The sequence below is a fragment of the Trichosurus vulpecula genome, chromosome 6 (assembly GCF_011100635.1).
Source record: "Trichosurus vulpecula isolate mTriVul1 chromosome 6, mTriVul1.pri, whole genome shotgun sequence".
Classification (NCBI taxonomy): domain Eukaryota; kingdom Metazoa; phylum Chordata; class Mammalia; order Diprotodontia; family Phalangeridae; genus Trichosurus; species Trichosurus vulpecula.
The window spans coordinates 42,890,842-42,907,476 of NC_050578.1; the positions used below are offsets into that span (position 1 = coordinate 42,890,842).

Consider the following 16,635-nt stretch of genomic DNA (forward strand, 5'->3'; position numbering starts at 1 on the left):
TTCAATACTTGCAAAACAAGGTGCTATGAATGCAGGTCCAGATTTTTTTCTTTTTTGGTTTTAACTGAGGAAACAAATGAAATAATCTCTTCGAAAAGCATAATTGAGAACTTGTTTTCCAGACGATTATTAATTTGAGCAAGTTTAAGCATATCTTAGAAATGAATTATCTAAATTAAATAACTCATTATTATTACTCTTATACTTATAATAAATGGATGAGTAAGGTTCTAGGCCAATTTAATGCCAAAGTATCCAAGGCACTGGGCTAGGTTCTGTAGGGGACGTGGAGATGAACAAGATGTGTTCTGGGTTATCAAGGAACTCATAGACTAGTAGGGGATTTAAATAAGACATCTGTACAAATAACTATATAGGATGTGATAATATTCATAGGTGGAAGCAATGTTCACAAAGTACATGGGAGCCCAGGATGTAGTCACTTCTTTCATTGGGGCAACCTTAGAGGTAGTAATATTTTAATGAGGCTTTGAATCATGAGTAGGATTTTGATGATGCATTAGAACCCACATTAGTCTTCTGCTAATTGCCTGCTGACCCAATTGAGAAATGCAAGACAATCCAACACACAAAGGGCTCTGAACAAAGAGCTTTCATTAGCTATCTGGTGGTTTATTGCCTTTATAGTATTCTCTAAAGGCTCAGGAGAATTAAGAATTATATTAGAAATTCAGGTTGTGAACAAATTATGACATCTTTGTTCTTTATTTTGTTATGAGATAATGGACACCACTATGGAGGGATGAGATCCTGGATTCTGGAAATATTTCCAGGGTCCAGCCAAACTCACCAAGGACAGGCTCCTACTCTTTGAGAAGCCCAAAATTAGCCAAGGGAATGTTAGATTACCTGTCCTCTTTGACACCCCTCAATCAATTATGATGGTCAAAGATCTCAAAGCACAGACCTTAAAGCAGAGGAATAGAGTATCTCTGCCTTAGATTCCTTGAGAAGGAAGAAAAAAATGACTAGCAAAGTGAGAGATGGGATGACTTCTGCATACATCTTTGCATTTTCTGTCTTCCTTCCGTGATAATTACACTGCAAACAGACCTGGAGATTGGTAGCACACTCTTTCCCTGTCACCCCATTTTTAGCCCTCTGAGGCCTCAGTCAACTATAGAGAATAAATCTTGATTGGATCCCCAAGTTTTGTGTGTGGGCTCACTTTCTTTTCTTCCCTGCTAGAATGATGATTTACCACAGGATCACTCACAGGGAGGGGCATTTGTCACCAAATGTAGTAATAAAATGAGTAGGTTACCTTGATAAGATCTTTTGGTATTGAGGAAAACTCCTAGGAATGTGAAGAAATAACCCTAATTCAGATGGAGATGCAGTGATATGGCAGAGATAACTGGGAGAGAATGTTCCAGAAACAAGGTGTACACAAAGGCAGGAGAAAGTAATACAAGATGGGAGAAGAGTGAGTAGCAGAGTTTGACTGTCGTACAGATGGCGTCAAGATGGGGAGGAGGAAGGGAAGAAGCATTTATCAAGTGCTACTATGTGTCAGGCACTACATGTGTACACTTTGCAAATATGACCTAATTGGATACTCTTGTTTGATAAGCAATTGATAAACTAATTATACTCCAATGGATTTGTGATAACAGCCCTCCTGTGATGCCAACTGTCCTCCTAAAATCTGCTGCAACTTTATTAACCTAATTTGGAAATCCTGCATATTAAACAATTAATTATTTACCTAAAACTTAGTAACTTAGAGGTGACTATACACAAAACCCAAACTCCATTTAGCTTGCTTTAAAATGCAAATATTGACATGAAGAAAATAACAAAATAATCTATTTCTCATCTGAACGCATTTTGTTCTACATATTTTTTTCAAATTTTGCTGCAATAATTAAACGAGTTAAAATGTACTACTTTTCAGTGTTTTCCTCCCCACTACAGCAGTCCATTTATCATTGCCTTTTAACATCCTTCATATTTATCATTTCTGAGGTTGCAATAATATTTCATTGGCTTTATAAAACAGTTTTTTCAAACATCCCCAAGATGGACAGCTTAGTTGCTTTGCGTATCTTGCTATTATCAATAACGCTACATAATACTAGTGTCAATAATATTATCAATAGTTCTATAAATATTTTCATACAGATAAGTTCTTTTTTCCCTTCAATAATATCCTTAAGTTATCCTTAAGTTTTAGCCCTAGGAGGGTGGGATAGCTGAAGAATATTGAGGTGGTTCTTGTAAACTGCCATATTGCCTTTTAAAAACATCTTTTACATCTTTTCAAAAGTAGTAGCTAGTGCCTGGCTGTGTGCTTCCATCGGTACAGGTACCTCCCGGATGAGGAAACACCCTCTTCCAATGTATATTTATACCTTCTTTATGACTCAAAGCCTTAGAGAGAGACCTAGAGCCAAGTAAAGTTTAATGATTTTTCCAGGGTCACACAGCTGGTAGGTATTAAATTTGGGACCTGAACATGGGTTTCCTTGGCTCCAAGGCCAGCTCCATATCCACTATTTCATTCCATTTCTCATTTCTTTTTGAAAAGCCTTAAAATTAATTTCTTTAAATAATTCCAAGTTGTCATCAATTTAGAGTGATCTATCAAAATAGTAGTCATCAGTTGGGTTTTAAAGTACACATTGAACAGCCACAGGGTCCATTGTGCTTTGTTACCATTTGCTTAAATGTTTCAACGACTTGTTTTTTCATTGGTAGATATTCCCTCTGCCCAAGTATTTATGAAACGCCTACTATATACCAGGCACTGGCTTAAGCACTGGAGATACCAAGGCAAAAGCACAGACCCTGCCCTCAAGAAGCTCACATTCTAATGGGAGAGAAGCATGAATTGCCAATTATGAAAGAAAAAAATCTTTGGTTAAAAAAAATTCACTATGCTGTGATCAATCTGTTGATAAGTCTTTCTAAACTGGGCTAAGCTGAGCCTTGAAGAATGGACATACCATCCACCACTAGGCCTGGCCTTGATGCCTCTCCTGCTTGGTAGGACCAGCATTAACTTATGCTCTACCATCATGGCCTTTGTGAACCCAGGGCTGAGACTGTATAAATTCAATAGCAAATGATCCAGTCATCCATGTACTATATAGCCCTATTAAAATGCATCATTATGGCTTAAAGTTGACCCTGTATTCTTGAGGGCTTGAAGCCCAAGCTGTGAAGGGTCCTGGAAGAACTCTGATGATGGATCATGGTAGTTCGTTGATCTGGTTGAGAAACAAGAGAGATAGCCCAGAAAAGCAGGAATAGCCAAAGGAGTGGGTGGGCATTCTTTCAACATTCTCCTATAGTCATTCATAATCAAAAGCCTTAGATTCACTTTTTTTACTCCATAATGGAATATAATTGGGAGCAATTAAGTGGCAAAGTGGATAAACTGCTGAACCTGGAGTTGGGGAGACCTGAGTTCAAATTCGGCCTCAGACATTACTAGCTCTTTGACCCGGGGCAAGTCGCTTAACTTGAATTTCCTCATCTGTAAAGTGGATATAATAATAATGACCTCACAGGGTTGTTGTGAGGACAAAGTAAGATAACTTGTGTAAAGGGCTTTGCTAACCTGAAAACACCATGTGATATCTCTTATGTATACTGCCAACACATTAACTACCTCTCTCGTACATTACTATAGCAACCTAACAGGTGAGCCACTAGGTGGCACTATGGTGCATAGAACATTGGACCTGGAGTCAGGAAAACCTGAGGTCAAATTTGTCCTCAGACATGGAGTAGCTGTGTGACGCTTGGGCAAATCACTTCACCTCTGCCTCATTTTCCTCAATTATAAAATGGAGACAATACTTATTCATAAAGAGTTGCTTTTAGAGCACTTAGAAAATTCAGTGTTTTAGTTCAAATATTTTCCTTAAAAATCTTGTTTACTAATTTGCTTGGAAAAATACTTTAAAAATAAATAATACAAAACTCCATCTTTGCCCTTGTCTGATTAATCATGAATTCTAAAACAATAGTGAAGCGATGATGCAATTTTACTATAGCATCTGTATGACCGTCATGGGCTCCAGCATCATGGTCAACATTTATAAAGTGCTTACAATGTGCCAGGCATTGTGCTAAGTGCTTTACAGTTATCATGCCTGGAGCTATCCTACCAGCCTCCCTGAAATGGGAAGAGAAGAACCTCAAGAGTTAGACTTAAACTACGAACCCTCCACCGGGGCCATGAGCCTGAACTGACTGTGGTCTTGTCCCACCGTGATTGGGAAGTGCCGAGATTAAAGGATAATTTGATTATCACTCTGCTAGAAGCATAGGTAATGACATAAATATTGTGTGTGTGTATGTATAGAGTGTAACCTGAATCACTTCTCTAAGGCAGCGAGGTAACTCAGTGGATGGAGTGCCAGACCCGAAGTAAAGAAGACCAGAGCTCAAATCTGGCTGCAGACACTTACTAGCTGTGTGACCCTGGGCAAGTTACTTAACCCTGTTTACATCAGTTTCCTCATCTGTAAAATGATCTGGATAAGGAAATGGCAAGCCACTTTATTAGTATCTTTACCAAGAAAACCCCAAATAGGGTCATGAAGTGTAAGACACTATTGAAATGACTAAATAATAACACATTCTATCTTAATTAGATTTGCGGGTGTGTGTGTGTTAACTTTCATTTGCCCCTTGGATATTCTGATGTAGAAATGATAGTGGGTGGTGCTCAATTTTTGGTTAAGATGCTTGATGATCTAAGCTAGCAAAATAAACCTGAGAAGTAGTAAGGAATACCAGAGTTATGTGGGGAATGAGGGGACCACTGGGGGTGAGGGACAGAACAAGTGTACTATTACATTAAGAGTTAATGTGGCATAATAAAGAGCTTCCCACAGAGTCAGGAGACCCAGAAAGACCTTGGGTTCAAGTCTACCTCTGACAGGCAAGTCATTTAATCTCAAAGTGCCTAGCTTAAGCTATAGATTAAAAACTGCAGAGCAGGCATCAATAAAATTGCACACAAATGCATGCGCTTACACAAGTATGTGCAAGTACACACACACACACACACACACCATTTAAAAAAAGCAACCCCAAACCCTACACTACTAAGAGGACTGCTGCTGGGGAATGTACTTTGTAAACTTGAGAGTGATAAGTTTGTATTCTCATCACTTTCAGTACAAAGTCAGTTTGACTTTAGGTAGTATACTGACAAACTCCAGCAGAATCAGTGAAAAGTAGTTAAATTTCCTCCTGAGGGGAGACAGTCATACGCAGAGAGATGAGGGGAAAGCAAAGAGATGAACCCAGTGATAGAGGGGAAGCCCATACTTCCATTCCCTGTTTCCTATCTCTTCCAGAATAAGAAAAGTCATGGGAATAAGGAAAGTTAATAATGGTGATATCCCTTCATGCCTTGCCATTCTGTTTCCAACTATAGTTTGATTAGACATTGAGAGAGGCAGAAAGGAAAAAAAAAACAAGTGTAACAGGTAGGAACAGCCCATTTTGATAAACTTGAGTACCCGGTTGTTTAATGGGGAAAAATGACTTTCAATTCAGCCCACACCTGGCTAGGTGGGCTCAGTGGATAAAGCACTGGACCTGGAGTCAGGAAGACTTGAGTTCAAATCCAATCTCAGCTACTTCTTAGCTATGTATCCCTGGGCAAATCACTTAACCTCAGTTTACCTCAGTATATTCAACTGTAGAATGGGGTAATAACAGCGCTTAACTTACAGGCTTGTGAGGATCAAATATTTGTAAAAAGTGCTTATCCTAGTTCCTAGTATATAGTAGGTGCTGTACAAATGTTTATTCCCTTTTCCACACCACCCATCATGTCCCCAACTTTCATGCAAGAAGTGATACTTCCCCAGAAGCAGAGAGAGACATGCAGGGCAGAGAAGACAAGTAAAGACTTGATTAAGAGCAGTTGTAATGTAAGTGGAACCATATTTCTCTCTGGGAGACTACAAGACAACTTGTTTAGAATGCTACTTGATACAATTTTAAGCATAGTTTCATATATTTTTTTTAAATAATATACTGCAACTGATATCTTCTTTCTAATATCTCTTGGGAGCAAGTTGTGTAAGTGATACAGTTACATGAGAGTAATGGCTTGTTTTCTCAGAAAACAAGAGGCTCACTGAAAAAGTGGTAGATATTGGACAGCTCCACCCTCTACTTCCTTCCCCGCTATGCCCCCAACTAAAAGACTCTAAACCCTCCATCTAGTGGTGACTCCCTTAACCTACACATATGTAATCTTTGCTTCCCAGTGAACTACTGTGATGTGTCTGGCTAAAGTCATTCATACATTCAAATAAATTATTTACCAACAAGTATTTACTAAATTATTACTTTGTGACAGGTAACAACATAGCAGCTAAAGATTAGCTTGTGAAATTGGAAGTCTTGTCAGTAAAGACTTTTAAAAATTTTGATGCATTATTTCTGAAATTCCAGCTAAAGTGCTGTATGTATCCAGAAATTTAGTGAAAGGATTTCCTAGGAAGAGGAAAGAATAAGTCACTGTGACTCAGTGTTATTTGACCAAGCATCTGTCATACTAGATGCAAAAATCCATTTTTCCTATTATGTTTTTTAGGCATACTATTATCTGAAAAAGAGAATTAAAACCGGACCTTTTTTAAAAGGCCATTCTTAAATAGGCAAAATTTCAGTTTTCCCCCTTTTAAAAATACTGCAGTGCATTTGCCAAAGATACTAAAGCTTCTTGTTGGGAAACAAACTGTGCTATCCTCTCCAATCTAAATTCAGCCTGTATCTTGCAGTTCATTAATAAATCATAACCCACTCTTCTTAAAATTACACGTCAACCAGTTGGATTCCATCTTCCTCAATGTATATCAACAGGGACTCCGTGTCAGGATGTAAGAGCAAAAATTCCTTTCCTTTTCCTCACATTTCTCAGAAGAACCGAGTGTTCCAAAACTCCGCATGCATCACTCCTGGCTGAGGGCATTTACTAGAAACTTGTTCGAAATTTTCTCTTAGTTTGATTTACGATTTTCCTGTCCCAGTGGGCCGTTAAATATCTTAGGGCTGTTCTAACTTTTGTAATGCATTGTTAAAAAAAAATAAATTAAACTATTATTGTTCTTAAGTTTCAAAGTTAAAAGGGGGGGGGTTAATAAACAAATGAGCTTAACAACGTTTCAACTTTTGGTCAGAAGGACCTTCTTTGGAGGACATTTTCCCTTCAGCTGTGCTACAACTGAACTATTACTTTACATACACACACACACACACACACACACACACACACACACAGTCTCATTCTCCCATGCCCTCCTTTACTCTTTCAGTCTGTCTCCAGAATGTCAACTACTCGCCCTGAATTAAATGGATTCAAATGTTAATCATTGTTCTTTGCCCAAGAGACAACAGGTTTATTCAAAATAATCAAAGAGGAAATAAATACTGAGTCCCGAGATGACTACCTTATCACCCAGTGAAATGTATGAAATTGGCTTTAAAGTTAATTTAAACTAATATAATGTTTGACAACATGAAGAGAAGGAAAGAAGATTTTGTTTTTCATGAATAGTAAAACAAACCCAATCAAATGCATATGAGCAAAGCTAGCTTTTTTTTTTTTTAAGGAAAGCCTTTCCTCTCACCTTCACGCCCCTCCCCACATTCCCCTCATCTCTTTGGCACCTGGCATAGTATACCTGCTAAGGAGCCTGCTGTGATATGGCTATGCCACTTTACCAACTGTAGGTGTCGTGCGGCAAGAGCACAAGGGAAAAAGGACCAGAGGATAAAAGGCAGAACAAGAAACTAAGTATTAAAACACACACTCACACACTCACAGTTGCAAAAGCATAGTTTTCATCACATTTGTGTGGCTAGAAATTAGTTACGAACTGTTACTATTTGTGCAGAATTTTGTTTATGCCTCAATTACTTCCACGTGGCTTCTCTAAGTGTAATTAGTAAAAAATTTACTAAAGAAAAGAAAAAGTTCAAACCCCAAAGGGTCTCAAGAATTATAAGCAAAAAAAGAAAAAAAAGTCAAACTTCCAATTCCTAGTCCCTGTGATTTGGTGTGTACTCACCGTTGTGGTGGTGGTAACCTCCTCAGTTACAACCTTCAGCGTATCGACCACAGAGATGTATCCCAGACGTTTAGCAATTGCTAGGGCAGTGTTGCCATTCTGAAGAGAAAGAGAGAAAGAGAGGGAGAAGTGAGAGGGAGGACTGTGATGTGAGCCAATGAGATCACCCGCAGCTCTGCATGAGCCAGCATTTCCATCCAAAACAAGGCACAGCTTAGGAAAATCACTGGTTTTTACCATTACATCTGAATCTGTCTTTGTAACTTCTTTAGACTATAGTCCCAGTCACCATGGGAACACAACATGCTTACATCTGCCTGCTATTTCTAATAAAAAAGTATTCTAATGCTTTAACCCTGAAGTTGTCAAGTATCTTTTACAAACAATGTGTCATGACCAAAAGAACGCCTGGTAAATTTAAGGGAGAGAAACTTAGCAAGTGGGAAGCTAACTTTTTCATTAGATATTACCACATCTGTTGTAGGTCTGATGTTGCCTCCGGGAATAGAGTAAAATCCTTAGATACAGCTGTGCAAGAGCTCGCCATGCAAATAACAAAAACGAAGAATGCAGCCTGAACCACTAGGGATTCTAGCTTAATTGCATAGGTTCATTTACATTTTAAATGGTTCCTCCAGCAATGGGACTTTGTCTTAAAATGGCAACTTTAACTGAGCGACCTTAAGCAGTTCAAGTTGTTAGACCAGAAGAGAGATGTGTTCCCACATCTGATAGCCAGCTGTAAGCAAAGCACATTCAATACGACCCAAGTGAAAGGCTCACTCTCCAGAGAGGAGATGATGGAGTCAGTCAAAACTGTTCTCCATCAGGCAAAAAAAACTCCCACTTAACTCACTAAGTATGACTTCAGTAAAGGCTTTCTTTGGCAGCTCAGCTTTGCTGGGAATTTGGTCTGCTTTATAACGATGAAGCGAAACTCAGCTATGGTATGAACCAACCCGGATGGGCTAGGGAGGATGAACAGTAGCTATGCTGAGCAGAGATGCCTAAACCTTGTGTCATGGACCCCTTTGACAGTATGCTGAAGCCTACAGACCCTCTCTCAAAAGATCTTTTTTTAATTTCATTGGAATATGAAGGAAACCATTTATATTAAAATGCAGTTATCAAACAAAACAAAACAACAAGAAACAAACAAAAACCAATTCACAGACCACAGATTCAGAATTCCTGATATCGACAAATTTTTTTTTTCCTACTTACAGCAGTAATGGCATTTGGCTTGGCCCCATGCTGGAGAAGTACATTGATGATGTGAGTGTGGCCTTGTTGGGCGGCTTGATGCAGAGGCGTGTAGCCATTCTGGTGGTCACGGTCACCAGTTTGAAGAGAAGGGACAAAAAAAAAGAGTATTAGCATTCATTTTGTACTTTGAAAAAATCTTCTTTACACTGCAACAATTAAGGATGTTTTATTTCTACTCAGCAATCCATAATTCTCAGTAGCAACAGCCCCCTCATACCGTATGGCCTAGTAAATAAAGTAGAACAGACTGTCTTATTAAAGAGTAAGATTCACAGTCTCTAAATATTTGCCCCCAATTGTCAGCAGAGAAGAGAGGGATGAGCAGAAGCTTACAAATGGCAAAGGTAAAAAGGCAGAATCTTATGTTGCTTCCTCCTTCCCTCATTCCTCTAACCCTGCCCTTTCCAAATACCCCCATTCCACTCTGGGAAAAAATAAAGGAGAGTAGAAATTGTTAGCTGAAGGCCACAGATCATCAGACATCCAGCTGCTTTCATTGCCTTTTCTAATCATTGCCGTAAGATTTATAACAAATTTTGAGTCTAGTTCCAAAGATTCATATATTCAATGCCAATGAATCTGCATCTCATCTCAAAGGCACTGGTCAAAAAAAAGCTAAGAGTATCTAGTTAAACAATAGTCATTCAAGTGGTAAGGAAATGATAGGTATTTAGTTTGGAATGGTTTTCCAAGGCAATGCTATTTGCAACATGAAGACTAAACTTTCAGGAAGATGAATGCCTGTGACTATGAGCTTCACGTGGCTCTCTTGTTAAGATTGGTATTTATGGAACGGCCTTGAAGCCAAACCAGCTTTGATCCAGCTACATAGACATTCTGGTCCTGAGGGGAAACAGTTAATTTAGAGGTCCACATGTCACTGTATGTTACACTTGATTTGAATGATATCCGAATCTTGGTGTGGTGGGTGGTTGATTCTTCAGAAAGCTTCTAAAAATTAGATGTAAGATGGTGGAAGCCAGAAGCGATAAGAGATACCCTTATAATGATTATTAGCTTTGCCCATTCTGGGCCTAAAATTCTGAGAATGAAGACTATGATAATCAGAATCCTAATCCTAGGGGCACCTAGGTGGCACAGTGAGCAGAGCACTTGCTCTGGAGTCAGGAGGACCTGAGTTCAAATCCAGCCTCAGACACTTGACACACTTACTAGCTGTGTGACCTTGGGCAAGTCACTTAATCCCAATTTCCCTGCCTTCCCCCTCCAATATATATATATATATATATATATATATATATATATATATATATATATATATATATATATATATATATATATATATACATATACATATATATGTGTATATATATATGCATATATGTATATGTATGTATATAAATTAAATTTAAAAAAGAATCCTAATCCTAACTCACACTTGGGAAAGCAATGCATTATAATGCACTGTCTCTGTAGTCAGAGACCTGAGTTCAAATCCCACCTCTGAGGCAACTCACTTAATCTCTCTGTGCCTTAGAGACCTCTCAATTGTAAAACGAGGAATCATGTGACCATAGTTACAGAATTAGAAGGGACCATTCCACTGAGTCCATCCCCGGCATTTTAGAGATGAAGACATTTCAGACCAGAGAGGTTAAACGTCTTGCCCAGAGTCACACAGCTAGTCAATTCTAAGTCATGATCTGAACTCAGGGCTTCCTTACTCTTAACTGTGGTGCTCCATTCACTGTGCCACCTGGGGAGCCTCTGAGGTTCTTTCTAGTCCTATAGCTATGATCCTATGATGCTCCTAACCCAATATATTCTGTGTCACTGTTACCTGTATCCACATCTTCTTATTCTTTCTATATACATGCAGCTAGGCGGTGCCATTGTGCACAGAGCACCAAGCCTGGAATCAGGAAGACTTGAGCTCAAATCCAGCCTCAGACACCCACTTAGCTGTATGACCTTGGGCAAGTCACTTAACCCCTGTTTGCCTCAGTTTCCTCATATGTAAAGTGGTGACAATAACAGCACCTACTGCCCAGGATTGTTGTGAAAATCAAATGAGAAAATAATTGTAAAGTGCTTAATTATTACATGTTGCATGTCTAGATAGTGAGCTGCTAATTTCTCTATTTGGCTTTAGTGCCTACCTCTCTGTGTATCCCTTTGGCATGAACTGGCACTGCGGTTAAGAGATGAGGTGCAGGCGCCAAATGACATACAGTTATCATAGGATGGGGTGTGGGGAAGGGGAGCAGGGAAGGATAACAATGTGTTATAGTGTATAATGTATGCAAGGTACCATGCTGTTACTGTATCATATGCCTACTGCTTTTCACACAGAATTGACTGGAAAATGTTTGCTGAATTGAAATGAATGTGTGCGAGTAAATACAGGTACCTTTCATAGATGTGTTTGCTTTTTATCTATATATCTCTACATAGGTATATATGCACACATATGTGCATTCCTCTACATATACATTTCTCTCATAAACATTTTTATTCCTCTACATATATATGTACTTCTACTTATATGCCCTTGTATTTTATATATATATATATGTATGTATGTATGTATGTATATATATACACACATACGTGTGTGTGTATGTATGTATACATATGTAAAATACAAGGGCATATAATATGGACTAGAACATCTCTGAAATCTCCTCAATATAATATAATATAATATAATATAATATAATATAATATAATATAATATAATATAATATAATATATAAATAAATATACATGAATATATGTTATATATCATAACATTATATATAATATAATACAACGGCATATATATATATAGCATATAAAGATTCTGGTATCTCTAAACTATATCTCTGATATCTTTAAGCTTATAAAGCTTAGGATTTTTAAGACAATCTGTATTTTACTCTTCAGGGGCACAGAGTGGGCAAGGGGAAAATAATAATTAAAAGATCAGAAGATTTAAAACTAAATGGGACCTTATAGACCATCTAGTTTAACCTCCTCATTTTACAGATGAGAAAACAGAGGCGAAGAGTCTCAGTTAAGTAACTTGCCCAAGGTCATGCAGCCGATGGGTTGGAATTGGAACCCAGATCCTTTGAGTCTAAATCTATCCATCTGTTCACTACTCCATACTGTATTTGAAAGAATCATAACAGTAGAGATAGAGGAGATTTCAGAGATGACCTAGTCCATGTTGCTTTGTGTCAAATGGTGGTTTGTGGGTGAGGTGAGAGGTAGATTAGAGGTGACAAAAAGGACCTGGTCAGACTGCTTCCTCATTATTTCACTCCGAATATGCTCATCCCCAGGAATCTCATCACCCCGGGACTGTTTCAGCCTTTCAACATTCCTCCATGCCTTCAGCTGCTTTTCCTCCCTGACTAGAAGGCTGAAGGGTAGAGCACAAAACTCTTCCCCAAGCCTCCCTTTACAGAGGGTTCATCTTAATCAATAAACATTTATTAAGCACCTACTTGGGACAGCTAGGTGGCCAAGAGAATAGAGTGCTAGACCTAGAATCAGAAAGATTCATTTTCCTGAGTTCAATTCTGGCCTCAGAAACTAATTGTGTCACTTTGGGCAAGTCTCAACCCTGATTGCCTCAAGTAATAATAACACCTACCTCCCAAGGTGGGTGGACAGCTAGGTGGCAGAGTGAATAGAGTTCCAGACCTGAAGCAGGAAGACATCTTCCTGAGTTCAAATCTGGCCTCAGACACTTACTAGCTGTGTGACCCTGGACAAATCACTCGACCCTGTTTGCCTCAGTTTCCTCAAATATAAAATGAGCTGGAGAGGGAAATGGCAAACCACCCGCGTATGTTTGCCAAGAAAACCCCCAAATGGGGTCCCAAAGAGTCAGATATGACTGAAAAACGACTGAACACAGAAGCACCTCCTTATGTTCCAGGTACTGTGCTAAACACTGGGGATGTAAGAAGAACCAAAAGTAATCCCTGCCCTCAAAAAACTTACAATCTAATAGGGAGAAAACATGTAAAGAAGTATATACAAAGCAAGCTATATGCAAGATAATTAGGAAATGATGAAAAAAAGAAAAGCACTGAAATGAAGAGGGTTTGGAGAATGTGTCCAGTAAAAGACAGGATTTTAGTTGAGACATAAAGGAAATTCTGTTTAGTTTTAACTCCAGGAACATCATGCCCCTGTGCCAGGCACCATTACTTCCTACGCCCAATGCCTTTTCAGCTTCCTTTTGTGTAATCTTTTACCCATTAGATTGTAAGCTCCTTTAAGGCAGGGATTGTCTTTCTTTTTCTTATATGTATTGCTAAGCACAGTGCCTGGCACACAGTAGGCACTTAATAAATGATGACTAACCATAGATTAGTGACAATTAATACAGTATTTTATTATCTTATAGGACAATAACTCAAGTTTGTATATTTCTTTAAGGTTTACAAAGCATTTTTCTCACAATTACCCTGGGATGTAGTGTGGGGGAAAATGATTTATTGTATTGCTCAAGATAAAATGATTATATTGTTTAAATCCAACCTTATCTGATTAAAGGTTGTCCAAACCTAGAATGTTCCTGACCCCATTCACTCTCTAGGAATACTGGAGATGGCTCTGAGGTATTTTGGGTTCTGCCGGGTCCTGGATACACTTAAAGCATTTTTGTTTGTGTTACTCACCTTCAGGACTTAAGACCTCTAGCTTGTGTTTTGGCTTCACACAGATTTTCTTGAACTTTCATAGTCATTCATAATCTCTATCTCAATTTACTTTGTTTTCAAGTTGATCTTTCAGTAACTTCACTCAACTATGTGCATGCGGTTCATGTGCGGGCACCCTTGTTGAACCCTATATAATGTAAGCCTTCCTGGGGTTTGGGAGGTGGGGAGGAGCCACACCTCTTTCTGGCTCACTCTCCTCCATTAAATGACCAGATAAATTCCTTTCTAAAACTATTTCAGATGTTGGGATTTGTTCTTGGGAACGACAGTAGGAATACAAACACAGGGTGTCCCAAAAAGCTTTAATAGCTTAAAAATTCCCAAATACTTTGGGGAATACTCTGCATAATATTACCTTAATTTTCTGAATACACATCACTTAAACCACCAGAGCCTCAGTTTCCCAGTCAGTGAAATGGGGATAATAAAACTTACACCTACTACCTCACAGAAATGTCATAAAAAACTTCCTAAACCTTAAAGTTCTCTATAAATGAAAGCTCTTTTATTATTACTTACTATTATTATTTTAAATTAAATGATTCCCCCCAAAGCAAACATAGCTTGTAAGCATCAGCACTTACAAATTCAGGACCCTTTCCATTGAACCATACTGCCTCCTCAGGTAAAGACAGAACCCCAGAATCTATCTACAAGCCATATTAGATTTAACATAGCTGATTGAATAAAATCATTATTTTTGAAAGTATTCATGATCATGTACACCTCTACATCAACATCCTATCCCAATGTAAAATGCAGTCCATCACTATGGTAGATATCTCTTTAGTCTTGACATTTCATTTGAAACAAATGGGGATCCATTCCCAAAGTCATCTAAAATTAGCATTGGAATGAGAAAGATAACATCTTTAACTGATTTTCATTTGAACAGTTCTGTGTTAATCTCCTTTTCCGGAAATGGCTGAGCAGGTTAGGAGATTTTTCAATAAACTACACTAGGACCAAAACCTGAAACTTAAGGCCCATGCATTTTTTAGATTTCAAATAAGATGATAATGCCAATAATAATGATGACCACTTACTTTTTAGTTCAGATTTTTCAAAGTGGTTCTGAAATTTCATGGAAAATTCTTCATCCGCGGAAAAGTCATTCTACTTAAGGTTTAATCATTTTAATTGTTTTTAATATTTTAAGAGTTTCAGTTTTTATTAGGTGGTAGGGGCTCCTTCAGTATGTTTGGTTCTCAGGTTTCAAAAAAAGTCTCACTATTCATTATGTAATCTCTATTGCTATGACGGCAGATTTAACCAATATTCAGTTCTATATCTCTGTCTCTGAGTTAGCTGGGTGGGAAAGAGGGAAGGGGGTTTCTAGGTGAGGTTTTTTTTCCAGTTGGCCTATAACTATAAGTTTGAATCTGGGGATATGTATATATGTGTATGTCTATATGCATGTGTATACATATATATATATGTGTATATACCATATTTCCCATGTGTAAGATGTACTCTTTTCCAAAAAATTTGGAGTCTAAAAACTGGGTGTGTCTTATGCAGTGGTTGCAGATTTTTTTACTTGCATTTCCCACTTTTTTGCGCTTGTTGTCTTTGCACTCATTGTTTCTCATTTGTTTCCAGTATATTAGGTTATGTTTTGCCACGTTCTGCCCAGAAATGGCTCAGAAAAGATTTTCATACAGTGGTGAATTCAAGTTAAAAATGATCCAGTTTGCAAAAGTGAAGGAAGATCGTGCTGCTGAATGTAAGTTTGGTCCTCCTCCAACTGAGAAAACAATCCTGGCTACGGGAAGAAGAAACCCTACTGAAAACGCCACCGCAGAAGAAGGCCATGAGAGGCAAGTCAGCAAAATGGCCTGATTTAGAGAGGGAATTGAAGATATGGATTGAAGAGCAAAGGGCAATTGGAATTCCTGTGTCTGCAAACATGGTTCAGCACGAGGCAAGAAGAATTGCTGATGAAAAAGAAGTTACTGATTTCAAAGGAGAACACAATTGGGGCTTCAGGTTCATGAAATGGAATGGACTAAGCATGCGTACACTCACCAGACTTGCCTAAAATATGCCTGAAAGCTATGAGTAGATGAATAAAACTTGAGTTCAGTAACTTTATGTAATACATTTTTTTTCAAATTTTGGGCCCCAAAATTAAGATGTGTCTTCTACATGGGGAAATGCGGTATATATATGCATAGTGTGGCCAGAGTGGCCTTTGTTTTCTTTGAGTGACTCAGTTTATCTCATTGAGCCTTGCTGGGTGCTGGGTCTGTGTGACCTCTTCCGGGGCAAGAAGCCCAGAGACCCATGCCTGTGTGCAGAGAACTTCCTATGTGATGATTCATGGGGCTGACTGAGGGGAGGTGTTGACTCCAGAGCCACGCCCTATTGGGTGTTAACCTAGGTGAACCTCCCAGGTTCCTAGGGGAAGGGGCCAACTCAAGAACCAATTGGCTCTGGTCATTCAGGTGGCACTTGATGATGTCAAAAAACTCTATAAGAGGGGAGAAGAGAGCTTGAAGATTCTCTTTCCTTTTCCGGTTGGCATGGGAGCAGTGGCAAGCGTGACTCTGGGCCAGCCCTTGCTCTCAGGCTGAGCCCAGATGTTGGTAACTATGGATTGTATTGGGTCTGTCTGTTGA

The 16,635-nt window shown here is 38.6% G+C and overlaps 1 protein-coding gene across 1 annotated transcript in view; it reads right to left on the reverse strand.

Annotated features, from left to right (window-relative positions):
* ANK2 (ankyrin 2) overlaps window positions 1-16,635 on the reverse strand; it is a 297,680-nt gene that overhangs the window by 98,757 nt on the left and 182,288 nt on the right. Inside the window, exons 21-22 of the mRNA XM_036763028.1 lie at window positions 9,294-9,392; window positions 8,070-8,168 (exon numbers count right to left, since the gene is read on the reverse strand). Of these exons, the coding sequence (XP_036618923.1) occupies window positions 8,070-8,168; window positions 9,294-9,392 (198 nt within the window). The remainder of the gene's footprint in view (window positions 1-8,069; window positions 8,169-9,293; window positions 9,393-16,635) is intronic.